The sequence below is a fragment of the Notamacropus eugenii genome, chromosome 4 (genome assembly GCF_028372415.1).
Source record: "Notamacropus eugenii isolate mMacEug1 chromosome 4, mMacEug1.pri_v2, whole genome shotgun sequence".
Lineage (NCBI taxonomy): Eukaryota > Metazoa > Chordata > Mammalia > Diprotodontia > Macropodidae > Notamacropus > Notamacropus eugenii.
The window spans coordinates 48,290,146-48,302,975 of record NC_092875.1 but is presented as its reverse complement, the minus strand read 5'-3'; the positions used below and the strand labels follow the sequence as shown (position 1 = coordinate 48,302,975).

The window sequence follows — 12,830 nt, the reverse complement described above, 5'->3', positions numbered from 1 at the left end:
TCCCATCAGTGGAAAAGAAGGATCCAACAGAGGCTGGGAGGGCAGGTCCCACAAGGATTGAACTAGCAAGAGGAATGAGCCCAGAGATCGAAACCCCCAATCCCAGATGTCAGGCAGTCAGCAAGCAACCACACTCCCAGGTTCTCCGCTGGAGAGGCTAGGGGGGGCTAAGCCAAAAGAATGGAACTCACATGTCTAGGGCCTCCCTGGCTCCCCTCAGGGCCTCATTAATTCCCCCTCCTTCTACCCTACATTTCACATGTAGCACTAACTAGAAGAAGCCCTTCTCTATTTCTTCTGATTCCTTAGGGCATCTCCACATGGCTGTCTGCATTCATCCCCCCTCCTCCCTCCAACCAGAGGCATCCCAGCATGACGGACCAGAGGCTACTCCTCTAATGTCTCCTGTCCAGGGCTCTCAGGGGCTCAAAGCACGGGCTCCTCTTAGGCTAGAAGGGGTAATCTGGCAGGGGAAGAGCTCAGTGGTCTGAGCTGGCCTGCCCCCGAACAGAGCATCAAGTTCCATCATATCCTGCTAAATTTGGTTTTAACAACCTCCCCCAGGGAAGCAACAGGTGTTGCTTTGGCCCTGGGCCTGGGCATGGCCATGGCCATGGCTTGGACCACCACAATCTTCAGTCTTGCCACCTAAAAGAACCACTCTCTCCTTTCTCAAGGTCTAAATTAAGGCTGGGATACCCGGGAATGTTAAAATCAACTCCCAAATTCCATCCATTCTCAATTAGACTACATTCTGACCAAACTCACCTACCTGCTGCCTCTTATAAATAACCTTTCATCTGTCATCTTCAGCCTTTGCACTGATGGTCCCCATGCCAGGAAGGTGCTCCTTCCCTCATCTCTACCTCCTACAACATACAGGGCTAGCATGCCACCTGGGGTCTCCTCCTCCTTCTCACAGCAAAATCACATGGTCTATAGTTCATTGATATTTATCTACGTATGTAGAGAAGATGAGTTCCCTGAAGGCAGGACTATTTGGTTTCTGATCTCCACTGGCTAGTACAGAGTAGACCTTTAATAAGAGACAATTGAATGAAGTCAGAGTAGCCAGGAAACCTGGGTTCAAGTCATGGCTCTCTCATTTAGAAGCTTAAATTTGATTAGCCTCCATAAGATCATAGAGGCAGAACTATAAGGGATCACAAAAACGATCTAACCTTAAACTCTTTATTTCACAGAAAAAGAAACTGAGACCCAAAGTCACACACAACACCACAGGCAGCAAACGTGAGAGACAAGATTCCAACCAAGGTCCCCTAAGCTCCAGAGCTGTACTATGGGATCTCTCTGCAAACCATTCGTTGGGATGTCACTTCTCTTTTGGTCACAATTTCTCCAATCCCTTCATTTCACTGATGGGGAAACTGAGGCCCAGAGAGTTAGAATGACTTGAGTAGGAAGTGGCAAAACTGAGATTCATACCCAGGGTATGTCCTGACCCCAAATCTACCTTCTGTGAGAAACACAGAATCATGATGACACAGAAAGGGTTAATAATTCAAGCTACCAGAAACAACTCTTGCTATTTCTATAGTATGTGGATAGATAGATACAGACATATACATATAAGTCTATATCTATATACAGATACATACACACACATATATATACATATATATAATCTATTTATATATTTATGTAGAAAAAAATTACTTCCAAGGACAGGATCATAGATTTAGTGCTGAGAAGGACCTTACAGGCTGTAGAACCCCATCCCCTTGTTTCACAGATAAGGAAAGTGAGGCACAGGCTAGTACAATTAATGTCTGAGGCAGGATTTGAACCCAGGTCCCTGACTGAAGACCAATACCCCTATCCACCATACCATACTTGTCTCTGGAATGTAGGTAGCACCTAAGGATTCTGATCTCCATTTTACAGAGGGGGGAACTAAGGACCAGAGAAACAAGTTGCCCCAGGAAATATGACCTCCAGTGACAAAAGCGGGGGGTGGTGGTGGTTATGTAATCTCAAATGAGGAAAAAGCCCACAATCACTTCTACTCGACTTTCCTAAAGTTTTTCAGATCTGTCTATACTACTCACAGGGGTGAATGAAGTAAGATTATCTGTGCTCCTGTGACACAGAGACCCCATAGCTGCAGCTAAGCCTGGGAACAAACCTACATAATTGAGAGGGGAGTATTTTTAAAGAGGGCCCCAGCCCCTCAACACACACACACTCACACACACACATATATGCACGCATACACGCACGCACACAACTAAAGACACTAAGCCTGACAACACCACCCCCCCCTTTTCTTTCTGGGTGACTTAAGTCTCTTTGCCTAATAGGATCTCCCGGCCCAGCAGCCAAGGCCAGGTCTGGTGATCGAAGGCCTGAGAGAGCATCTGACCTACTTAACTCATTCTTTCCCGGCCTCAGACTCCCACAGAGAAAACATGAACCCAGACCCTGGTCCTAGAGCCCCACCTCAGCCAGGCCTCAGACAAGGAACTGTAGCCATTTCTCCCCTAGAAAGCACAGTCTGGGTCCCAAGACTAGCCCCAATTCACCCCCACCCTCAACCCCCCACTTCCAAGAGTCCCTGCCAACCTCTCTCCCAGAAAAAACAAGCCTTAGTCCATCCTCTCAGGGAGTTTACAACATATGCAAATGTGCACCTTCCATCAAGAGGACAGTGGCCTGGCCATGTTACTCCACCCACTGCAGATAGGTCTATCCTTCTGGGATCAAGTATAAACTCCTGTTTGGAATTCAAGGGCAGTCAGGTGGCTCAGTGGATAGAGGACTGGATCTGGAATTAAGAAGACCTGAGTTCAAATTTGGCCTCAGATACTTCCTAGCTGTGTGACCCTGGGCAAATCATTTTACCCTGTTTGCCTCAGTTTCCTCATCTGTCAAATGAGCTGGAGAAGGAAATGGCAAACCACTCTCGTATCCTTGCCAAGTAATCCCCAACTGGGGTCACAGAGAGGTGGACACAACTGAACAACAACTAAACAATAAAGAGTGGTCAACTGGGAACTGATATAACAAGAACTTGGAATTTAAAAACCTTTCATAACCAGGCACCAACCTTTTCGGCCTTCTTGCCTCTCCCTACCTGCCTGTGAACGATAATGTTAATAATAATAATGGCAGTTCATATTTATAAAGTTCTTTTGGATTTCCACATCACTTGTTTTTTCTCCTCACAAGGGCCCTATGAGGTAGATTCTGAGGTTAAGTGACTTGCCCAAGGTCACAAAGCCAGCGTCTGAAACCTAATTTGAACTAGAGTCTTCCCAATTCCCAGGCACATACTTTAACCACACTATCTCTCAAAATAAGGATCACAGGTCAAGAAAGCTGAAAAGTCATCTGGTCCAACTGGCTCACTTTGTAGATGAGGGAACCAAGGCCCAGAGAAATTGTAACTTGCCCTAAGTTTGCAAAGATGGGAGGTGGGATTCCAAGCCAGGTCCTCTGACTCTTTCCACCGTTCCATGATGGGGGGAAGGCAGGGGAGAGGAGAGTTTCCATAGAGAGGATGAGGGAGGGAAAGATAATAAAAGATGAGGGGAGGGTGGTCAGACAAAAGCTGCCCTAGAGCCCCCAGATTCCACCTCACCTCACAAAACAGGCCCCCAAGGCACCACCTCAGGGTTCTGGCCCCAAGCCAGTCCCTTCCTCAGGGCTACCACCTGCCTGCCAGAACAACCCTCCAGCAGTCCTGAGGCTATTCAAACAACCAGATAGGAAAAAGCCTCAGCAGACTGAACCCAAAATGGGATGGGAAGGCACTTAGACCCCCCTCTACAATCTTCTAGCTCTGACATCAGTCTAGGAGTTGTTATTTTTTTTCTCTCTTTTAAACACAGGAAGAGGGAAATGGGGTTAGGAGGAGCTCACACTCCTTCCCCTCCAGCCTTCAAAAGAAAAGCAAAAGCAAAAAATTAAAATCCCCAAGTCAGGTGTATACGTACATGTGTGCAGACACACAGACACACACAACAAACAACTCCCTCCTGTCTATGCAGTGATAAACCTTCTGAGTCACTGCAATGGTGAGGAATTCCCTGGGTGCTGGGAGAACAGGTTAGGCAGGCAATGGAAGCCTTTCCCCCCAACCCCCTCCTCTCCTGGCCTACCTGGGAGTGGAGGAGTCCTCAAGGTGTCACATTGGGAGATCCCCCCCACTCTAGAGGGAGCTACTCTGACTCAGGACAGACCTGCCCGAAGGTGGGAGCAAGGAGAGACATCGGCCACACCACACCCACTGTACACCCAATTCATGGCCAGGGCACCACCATGCTACCCTGGCACAGGGGACTGATGGGCCTCACCCCCTAAATCAGCCTCTTTTTTGCTAACTTGAGAAGCAAACGAGAAATAATGGAGAACACTGCATTTAGGAAGAGTCAGGAAGTTCAAACCCCAAAACACTCATGTTAGCTAGCTCTCTGTGTAACCCTTGGCAAGTCACCTCTTAGCCTAATAATCAAAGTCACAATCACCAGCCTCTCAGATTTTTTTGGGGGGTGGTGGGGGAGGATGAAAGTGCTTTGTAAATCTTAAAGAGATCTATTATAATAGATGATATCTATCATTTAATAGATAATATCCATTATAATAGGTCAATCCAATTCCCAGAACCATTGGGGCCCAATGAGGATGATGAGGAGGAGGAGGAGGAGGGGGTGGCACGGAAATGGGAGCAGACAACTGGGTCAGTAAAGAGAGGCAGGTGTGTGTGGTGGAAGCAGTCTAGGTTATCCAGGGGCTAGCCTCCCATTCTGGGGAGACAAACAGGAGCAAACATTCAGCTTCTGTTTCTCTAAGTAAGCACTTCTCCTGGCTCAGAAGGAATCAAGGGCTAGCGTCTTGTGTACAGGTGTAGAAGTCACAAGGCTGGAGGCAGGACAAGACTGGATTTAAAATCCAAACACATGCTACCTCCCTGACTTTGAGCCAGAGGAATAGTGATGAAGGAAACTTTCTGGGGAGCTAAGTGGTGCAATGTTGATATAGCTCTGGACCTGGAGTTAGGAAGACCCGAGTTCAAATCTGAACTCAGGCACTTACTAGCTGTGTGCCTCAGTTTCCTCATCTGTAAAATGAGCTTAAGAAGGAAAGGGCCAACCATCCCAGCATCTCTAACAAGAAAATCTCCACAGAGATTATGGGAGAGTCAGACATTGTAGAACCTGAACAACAAACCCTCTCTAAAATCCCTTCCATCTCTTAAATTCTAGGAGAAGCTGTCAGGTTGACCCAGAGACAGGATTCTGGACTCCCCTCTGTGCTTCTTAAAGACGCCTATTCACTGAATGAGCCTACCTCACTCAAAGTGAGAACTGAAAAGGCCTTAGCCCAAAAGGGCCAGGGTCTCCCACTGCATCCTGGCACATCTTCTGATGAATATCAGGCCACTGGACCCAAATGGCTCAGGAAGAGTAAGTGAGGCTAGTGACCTTGTACAGCCCTCCCTCACTCAAATCCAAATCAACTGCAAGTCATGTTATCATCCTGATGTCACGGTCCTCTCAAAAATGAAAGACAAACACAATTGCCAAGAGAGTAGGAGGGTTTGGATAAGTGGGAATGATAAATAATGGATATTTATCTAGCTTTTTCTCATTTGAGCCTTAAAACAACCTGTAGAAATAGGTGTTTAAAAGTAATGTCCCCATTTTACAGAGGGAAACTGAGGGTCAGAGTGGAAATGACTTGCTCATGATCTCAAAGCTAGCTCAGTGTCTGAAGTAAGAATTTAAACCCAAGCCTTCCCAGCTCCAGGTCCAGCTAAGTGATGAAAAGTACAGGTGTTCTGTTCTCATTTTTTATTTTTGTCTAATAGTCCAGTTATCACAAAAGTAACTAAAGTCAGTGATTCCACTGGGAGTGGGGGGTGGGTGGGAGGGCGAAGGAGGGGCATTTCCCCCCCCAAACCCAATCATCCTGGGCTTCCCAAAGTCAGAGAGGGGAAGTATATCACATGCTACCTGTATGAGCTTGACCAAAAAAAAAAAAAATGACCTCTCTGGACCTCAGTTTCTCTAGCACTAAAATGAGCAGGTGGAACTACATAGCCTCTAAGGTCCCTTCCAGCTCTAAGTCTTCATGATTCCATTGAGTGACCTAGGTGTAATACAAACTTTTCTTCTCCCTCAAAGGAAAAAAGAAGCAGGGGAAGAAAAGGTTAATGTAGAACCTTCCTTCCCCTCCCCCAATCTGACTTGTGTTGTTATGCACCTGTTATGAGATGCCTGTGCCATCCCAGTCCCCTCCCCAAGAGCAAACAGGAGTTGGGCACAGGGCATAGGGAGGAAAGAGGGGGTGGACAGGAAGTCCCTCCCCATCTCTGAGGCTGCCGGGGACATAGTGTCTTCTGTCCCCAGTTTTCCAGGTATCTGCAGGTCTATGACCCCAGCCTGTCTCCTCTTAAGCTCCACCCAGCCATCTCCTATGGGAGATCTTTACCAGAGCTGCCCCTGTTGGTCAAGCAGCACAAAGGGAGCCCCACCATGGCCCAGTCCAACCTGGGGCACCGGAAACTTCCTGTCCTCGGTAAACATGTTTCAAAACCATTAGTCAGCGAGACCAGCTGTCACTGACACAAACACCAAAGCCTCCAATGCCCTCTCTGGGATCCCTAGCCTGGGTACCATCTCTGACAACAGGATTCAAATGCCCCCTCATCCCCACCCCCTGCCCCCACCCTAGCATGTCCAAGGTTCCTGAGCTGCCAAAATTTAAGAAAAAAAAAAAACCCCACCAGGCCTGGGCCCAGGAAAGCTCCTGCCTTCCCTCTACATCTCCCTTGGCCCTTGGGTGAGGGGCACCGTGGGAAAAGGCCTGGGAGGGGGAGCCCTGGAGATGACACTGGGGTGGGAGGAGCAGAGCCCCTGATCCCGGCACGCCTGGCCATAAAGGAATCTCACTTTAGACTCTGACGCAAAGAGGCGGCTGGACCCCTGCCAGCCTCCAGGCGCAATGTCAACAAACAGTAGAAAGAGCCCAGCTGAGGCTCTCTTAAAGGCCCCCACCCCCAAGCCGGGGCCCCTCAAGCCTCAAAGACCCAGAAGAAATCATTCAGGTGGACCTAGAGAAGTTCCTCTCAACATCCTCCTCATGAGGCTGAGAGAAAAGCCCCATTCAGAGCCTTCCCTATCTGAGGGCCCCCGAGCAGCACCAGGAGAGGGGGCCAGACATATGCCCAGAAGCATGTGCCCAGTCTCTGTAAGACCTCATGAGCCCCCAGGCACGAGTGTGCCAGAGAACAACTGCCCACAGCAGCTGGAGGCTCCAGGAAGGCCAAGGGAGCACCAAAACATCTTGTGGAGTCAGCAGAGATCAGCTCAGGCTTGGACCTGCCCCCACCCCCACCCCCTCCGCAGGGTAGAGTAATGAGGCTTCCCTCCCCCAGCCCACTAGACTCAAAAACCAAGAGATTGGCCACAGAATCAAAATCAGTACCTGGAAATCATACAAGGCCACGATATTTTCATGTTTCAATTCCTAGAAAACAAGAGAGGAGGTTAAAGAGATTAAATGATGATAATCAAGAGATGTCTGTAGCACAATTAAGGCATGCAAAGCATTTGACATTAGATTAAGCCATGTGAGGGATAGGAAAACCCATCAGTCAGTCAATACAGGAGAATATTAAATTGTTTATCGACTTTCTGAATAACCCAGTAAGGAAAGCTCTAGAGGCACCATCTTCACTTTACAGATAAGGTTCAGAAGTTAAGTGACTTGCTGGTGGACAAACAGGTAGGTGGTGGTAGAGCTATGTGTAGCCAAGTCACAATGGAGAACAAAACTGTGGACCAGGACCCAACCAGGCCCCCTACCCCCATTCATGTACAAGAATAATACACACATGCACCCACAAACTAAACCACCACATTCCCAAATCCCCTCCATTCACCTTGAGGATTTTGATTTCCTTCCCCAACAGGGTCTGAGACTTGGCCAGGTTTTTCTTATTAATGCACTTGACCGCCACCTCCAGATCGTGTTTCTGAAACCCAAAGACCCAAGTTCTCAGGGGGCCCAGGCTCAGGAGGGTCTACCCCATTCCTGGAAAAGCAGGCCCCTAACCACAAAAAGCCACCTCTCCAAGCTTGGGCACGGATCTCCAGCCCCCATAGGGGCAGGCGTCCAGACAAGTCACGTCCAGGTCTCCTTATGGACCCACCAACAGCCACCCCAACCCCTCCCCCTCTGGGGAAGAATCTGACTTCTTCAAAGTTCTCCACTGTGTGCAAGGGAGGGGGGCTCGAAGCTGGGGACAGAAGGTGAATGCTGGAGGAAAGGCTAGCCCTCACTCCCTGGGCTGTGGGCCCCCAGCACTCTAAGGGCAGAGAAGCCCACGTGCTTCTTCGGGACCCTTGGGGGGAGGGGGCCGAGCCAAGCCGACTGGGGGAAACGTGCTGACTCGGCATCTCCGGGCCGAGCTCAGGATGCCCCGCCGGCCGGGGAGGGGGAGGGGACAGCACCCCCGCGCCCTGCCTCACCTCCTTGTGCCTCCCTTTAAAGACCACCGCGAAGGCGCCGTGGCCAATGAGGTCCTTCCGGCTGAACTCGAACTTCCCCACGGTCTCCATGCCCTCGGGCCGGCGTCCGGCACGCAGCCGCTGGGGGGTCCGAGGACGGCGAGGCGGGGGCCGGGGGCCGGCCGCAGGAGAGGGCTGGGCGCGGGGCGCGCTCACGAGCGAGCCCGGGGCTGGCCAGGCCCGCGGAGGGCTCGCACCAACTCGGGGTCGCTGGGCCTGCGGCTCCTTTCCCCCACTCCCCGGTCCAGGGGCCGCTGTCCCCTCAAGTCCGGGTGGGTGGGGGGCATTGTCGGCAGCTGGAGGGGGTGGGGGGGGTGGGGGGCCGGGGGCCGTCCTCCTGCTCGCGGGCTTCTTGTCTCTCGGCGGCCGCTGAGGTCCGGGCACCCCGGGGGTCAAGGCCCGCGGGGAAGGGTCAGAGTCCTCCGGGTTCTGGATCCGGCAAGGGGGGGAGGAGGGGAAAGGCCCCTCCCGCGGCGCCGTCCACCTTAAGCGGTCAGGTCCACCTTAAGAGGCGCCTTGTTTGTACACAGCTCCGGGCGGCCGGGGCCCCTCGGCCCGGCCCGGCCTCCTCTCGTCCTCCCGGAGCCCCCCGCCGGGCCTCCTCCTCCTCCGGGGCCGGCTGACGCGGGGCCCGAGCCGGGGCGGCTGCTGCTGCCGCTGGGCGGGGCTCCGCGGATCCAGATGTGCAGCAGCTGGGCCCCCCGCCGGGCTGCGCTCCGAGCCTGCGTGCGCCGCCGCCGCCTCCGCCGCGGCCGCTCCGGCTCTGAGACAAAGAGTCGCGGCCCGCCCGGGTCCCGAGCCTGGGCCGCCCCGGCGCAGCCGCACTACGGACAGACGGCAGCCAGCCGCGGCCCAGACGGACGGACGGGCCCGCGGGGGCTGCGGGGAGGCGGGGCCTGGAGGGGGCGGGGCTGGGGGCGGGGCCGGGCACCTTCACGTCCCTCCCCCAGGCTGAGTGTTAGCCATGGAGGACAGAAGTAGATATCCTTTGAAAAACACGTAGATATGTAGTTCTTAGAATATGAACCTCATTTGTATTACTTGTGATTATGTACGTACTTAAATAACCAGCCTGAACAGCTAGCAGGAATATATATCTAACTTTGGAATACTCAAGTGTGCAATTCTTAAATATATAATGGATAATTTGTTATAAATAATAGTCACTAATAATGCGAATCTACAGTAGATAAGTGTGAAATAAACAATTCTTAGAATACAAATGTACAATTTTATCATACATTATAAACATAAATATAAAATAATGCAAATTTACAATATTTAAATTTGAAACACAATTATACAATTTTCAGAATGCATATATTATATGCACCATCATAGATGCATATATAATGCATACATAAAATTCTATATTATAAAGGTATACACATAAAATTAATAATATGAATATGTATGTTGTTGAAATACTCAAGTATGTAATTATTAGAATATATATAATGTATAATTTTATTATATTATAATGCAGATATGTAAATATAATAAAACTATGCAAATACATAACATAATTCTAAAATGCACAAATATGCAATTCTTAGAATGTACATAATAAATTATATATTAAGATGTGAATAAATATAATATTGAAATACAACAGTATGCAATTCATAGAATAAACATATAATATATAAATCTGATAATACACATATATATAATTTTGAAATGTACACAAGTATAAAATTCTTAGAATGCATATAATCTTATAATAAAGCAGCTAATACTATTAATATTCAACATATAGCTTTAAAATATTGGTTTAGCACATATAAACATATAGTTTTAATATTAATAGCTCACTTTTATTTAGCGCTTACTGTGTGCCAGGCATTGTGCTAAGCACTTTACATATACTATTTCCTTTGATACTTACAACAACCCTTAGAGGTAAATGTAGTTGTTATCCCCACTTTACGGATTAGGAAACTGAGGTGGACAGAAATTAAGTGACTTGTCCAGGGTCACACAGCTAATAAATATCTGAAGCTGGATTTGAAGTGTCAGGTATTCTATCCATTATCACACCTAGCAGGCCCACAAACACATAAATATATAAATCTTAAAATACATAATTGCTAAAATATATAAAATTTCTTTATTAATCTCTCCCTCTATTCCTCCATTAACCAAATTTTAAAACCCCTCAAAATAAAGTCATCAATCAATAATCCATCAGTAAACATTTATTAAGCCCCACCCCCCCTTAAGGGGACACCTTAACATTCCTTAACGCTACTATGGTAATACTGGGGATTCAAAGAAGAGACATTTGACAGTCCCTGCCCTTAAGAGGATTATAATGTACTAGGGAAGACAACATGTGAACAAATACATACAAACAAGTTACATGCAGGATAAATTGGAGTGAAGATGATTTTGATATCCCTACTCAATTTAATCAATACTTACTCTGCCCATTGTGATTTATGGGTATCAGTGATTGTGGTGGCCAGTTAAGTATGATTAAATTAAGTTTGATTTGGTTAACACTATTACAATTAGAAGAGTTATGTAGGTTAGAATTCATTAACCCACTATGTATCGATGATTATATTACATTTGGGTTAGGGGATAGATTTATACTTTACAGATTTATACTCTGTTAGTTAGGCCTATGCTAATTTCTATTAAAGCTAGGGACAGAGATCTGCTGTATGACTGCCAACCTCTATCCCCACCTCCTATGAGTGTACTATGAGTGTTGTGTTTGAAAAACCACAGATGACTTGTCATAAACGTTCATTTTATGCCTTTGTCCCAGGCCTAGAACACAGCTGACTGGGCCTTATGACTTTGGGAAGCCCCTATATACCGCTGACATGATAGTCTGTAGTGAATGGTAGTGGGTGGCCTGTAGTAGCTGGCCTGTATTTGATGGCCTGTGGAAGCCTGCTGAAAAAGGCCTAGAGGTTGATGGACATTGCCCTTAGCCAATAATAAGAGTCTCCACTCCTCATTATCAAATCATGGGTATTTCCCCAATTCTGGAGAGATCTCCCTAGAACTTCCCAAGATCTATGAAAACCTTTAACCCCTGAGCACAGGGATCTTTGGCTTTGAGGAAGGTCTTATATCCAATTGCTTATAGATCATGGGTCTCCCTAATAAATTGATAGTGGCTCAGTTCCCTTTTGTGGCTGATTGGATTTGGGGGACTCACATAAAAAATAGTTTATAGAGGGGAGGCTCTAAAGTTAACAGGGGTTGGGGAAGGCCTCCTGTAGAAGATGGGATTTTAGTTGGATCTTAAAGGAAGCCAGGGAGGTCTTGTAGGTATAATGGAGGGAGAGCATTTTAGGTATGGGGGACAGCCAGAGAAAGTATCTGGAGAGGAGAGATGAAGGGTCTTGTTCATGGAACAGCCAGAGCAAAGACTGTGTCAGGGAGTAAGGTATAAGAAGACTGGAAAGGGAAAAGGGGACTAGGTTATGAAGGGCTTCGAATGCCAAACAGAGCATTTTTTAATTTGATCCTGGAGGTGAGAGAAAGCCATTGGAGTTTGTTGAGGAGGGACATGACGTGATCAAACCTGTGTTTTAGGAAGATCACTTTAGTGGTTGAGTGGATAATGGATTGGAATGGGGAGAGACTTGAGGAAGGCAGACACACCAGCAGGCTTTTGCAGTAATCTAGGTGTTGAATCTGTACCAGAGGGGAGCCAGAGTCGGAGGAAAGAAGGGGGAGTATTGGAGAGATTGCAGCAAAGGTAAAATCAACAGGCCTTGGCAGCAGTTCAGATGGGAATGGGAGACAGTGAGGAGTCCAGGAGGACTCCTAAACTGCCAGCCTGAGGGACTGGGAAGGCCCTTAATACATTGCTAAATAGTCCACATCCAATTAAATAAAAATTTTATATATATATATACTCGCATACATACATATATATGTGTGTGTGTGTGTGTGTGTGTATGAAATTTATATAGTACCCACTATGTACCAGGCATTTTGCTAAGTGCTTTATAAATATCTCATTTGATTTTCACAACAACCCTGGAAGGTAGATGATATCAGTCATTTTGCAGTGGTGTCTGATTTTTTTTTGGTTTTCCTTTTCCAGCTCATTTTTTACAGATGAGGAAACTGAGGCAAACGGTTATGTAACCTGCCTGGATCATACAGTTAGTAAGTGTCTGGGGCTGGATTTGAACTAAGTTTTGCTGAGTCGAGAGCCAGTGAACATCTCACTTTCTCCTTCACCCAGATTGTCTCGAAAAAACCCCATGATAATCTATTGGGGGAGACAAAAAGCAAATAAAGATGTCTGAACAAGCTATATACAGG

At 47.7% G+C, this 12,830-nt stretch overlaps 1 protein-coding gene across 6 annotated transcripts in view; it reads right to left on the bottom strand.

Moving 5' to 3' along the window:
- Positions 1 to 9,034, bottom strand: part of ULK1 (unc-51 like autophagy activating kinase 1) — a 56,623-nt gene extending 47,589 nt beyond the window's left edge. For 5 of the 6 annotated variants that reach the window (XM_072600764.1, XM_072600765.1, XM_072600766.1 and 2 more), the window contains exons 1-3: positions 8,496 to 8,719; positions 7,907 to 7,999; positions 7,450 to 7,491 (exon numbers count right to left, since the gene is read on the bottom strand). In XM_072600764.1, coding sequence (XP_072456865.1) covers positions 7,450 to 7,491; positions 7,907 to 7,999; positions 8,496 to 8,585 — 225 coding nt within the window. In that variant the 5' untranslated portion in view covers positions 8,586 to 8,719. Of the gene's footprint in view, positions 1 to 7,449; positions 7,492 to 7,906; positions 8,000 to 8,495 lie in introns of all 6 variants that reach the window. The other variant, XM_072600767.1, reaches the window with a different exon arrangement.
- Between the last annotated feature and the right edge of the window lie 3,796 nt (positions 9,035 to 12,830).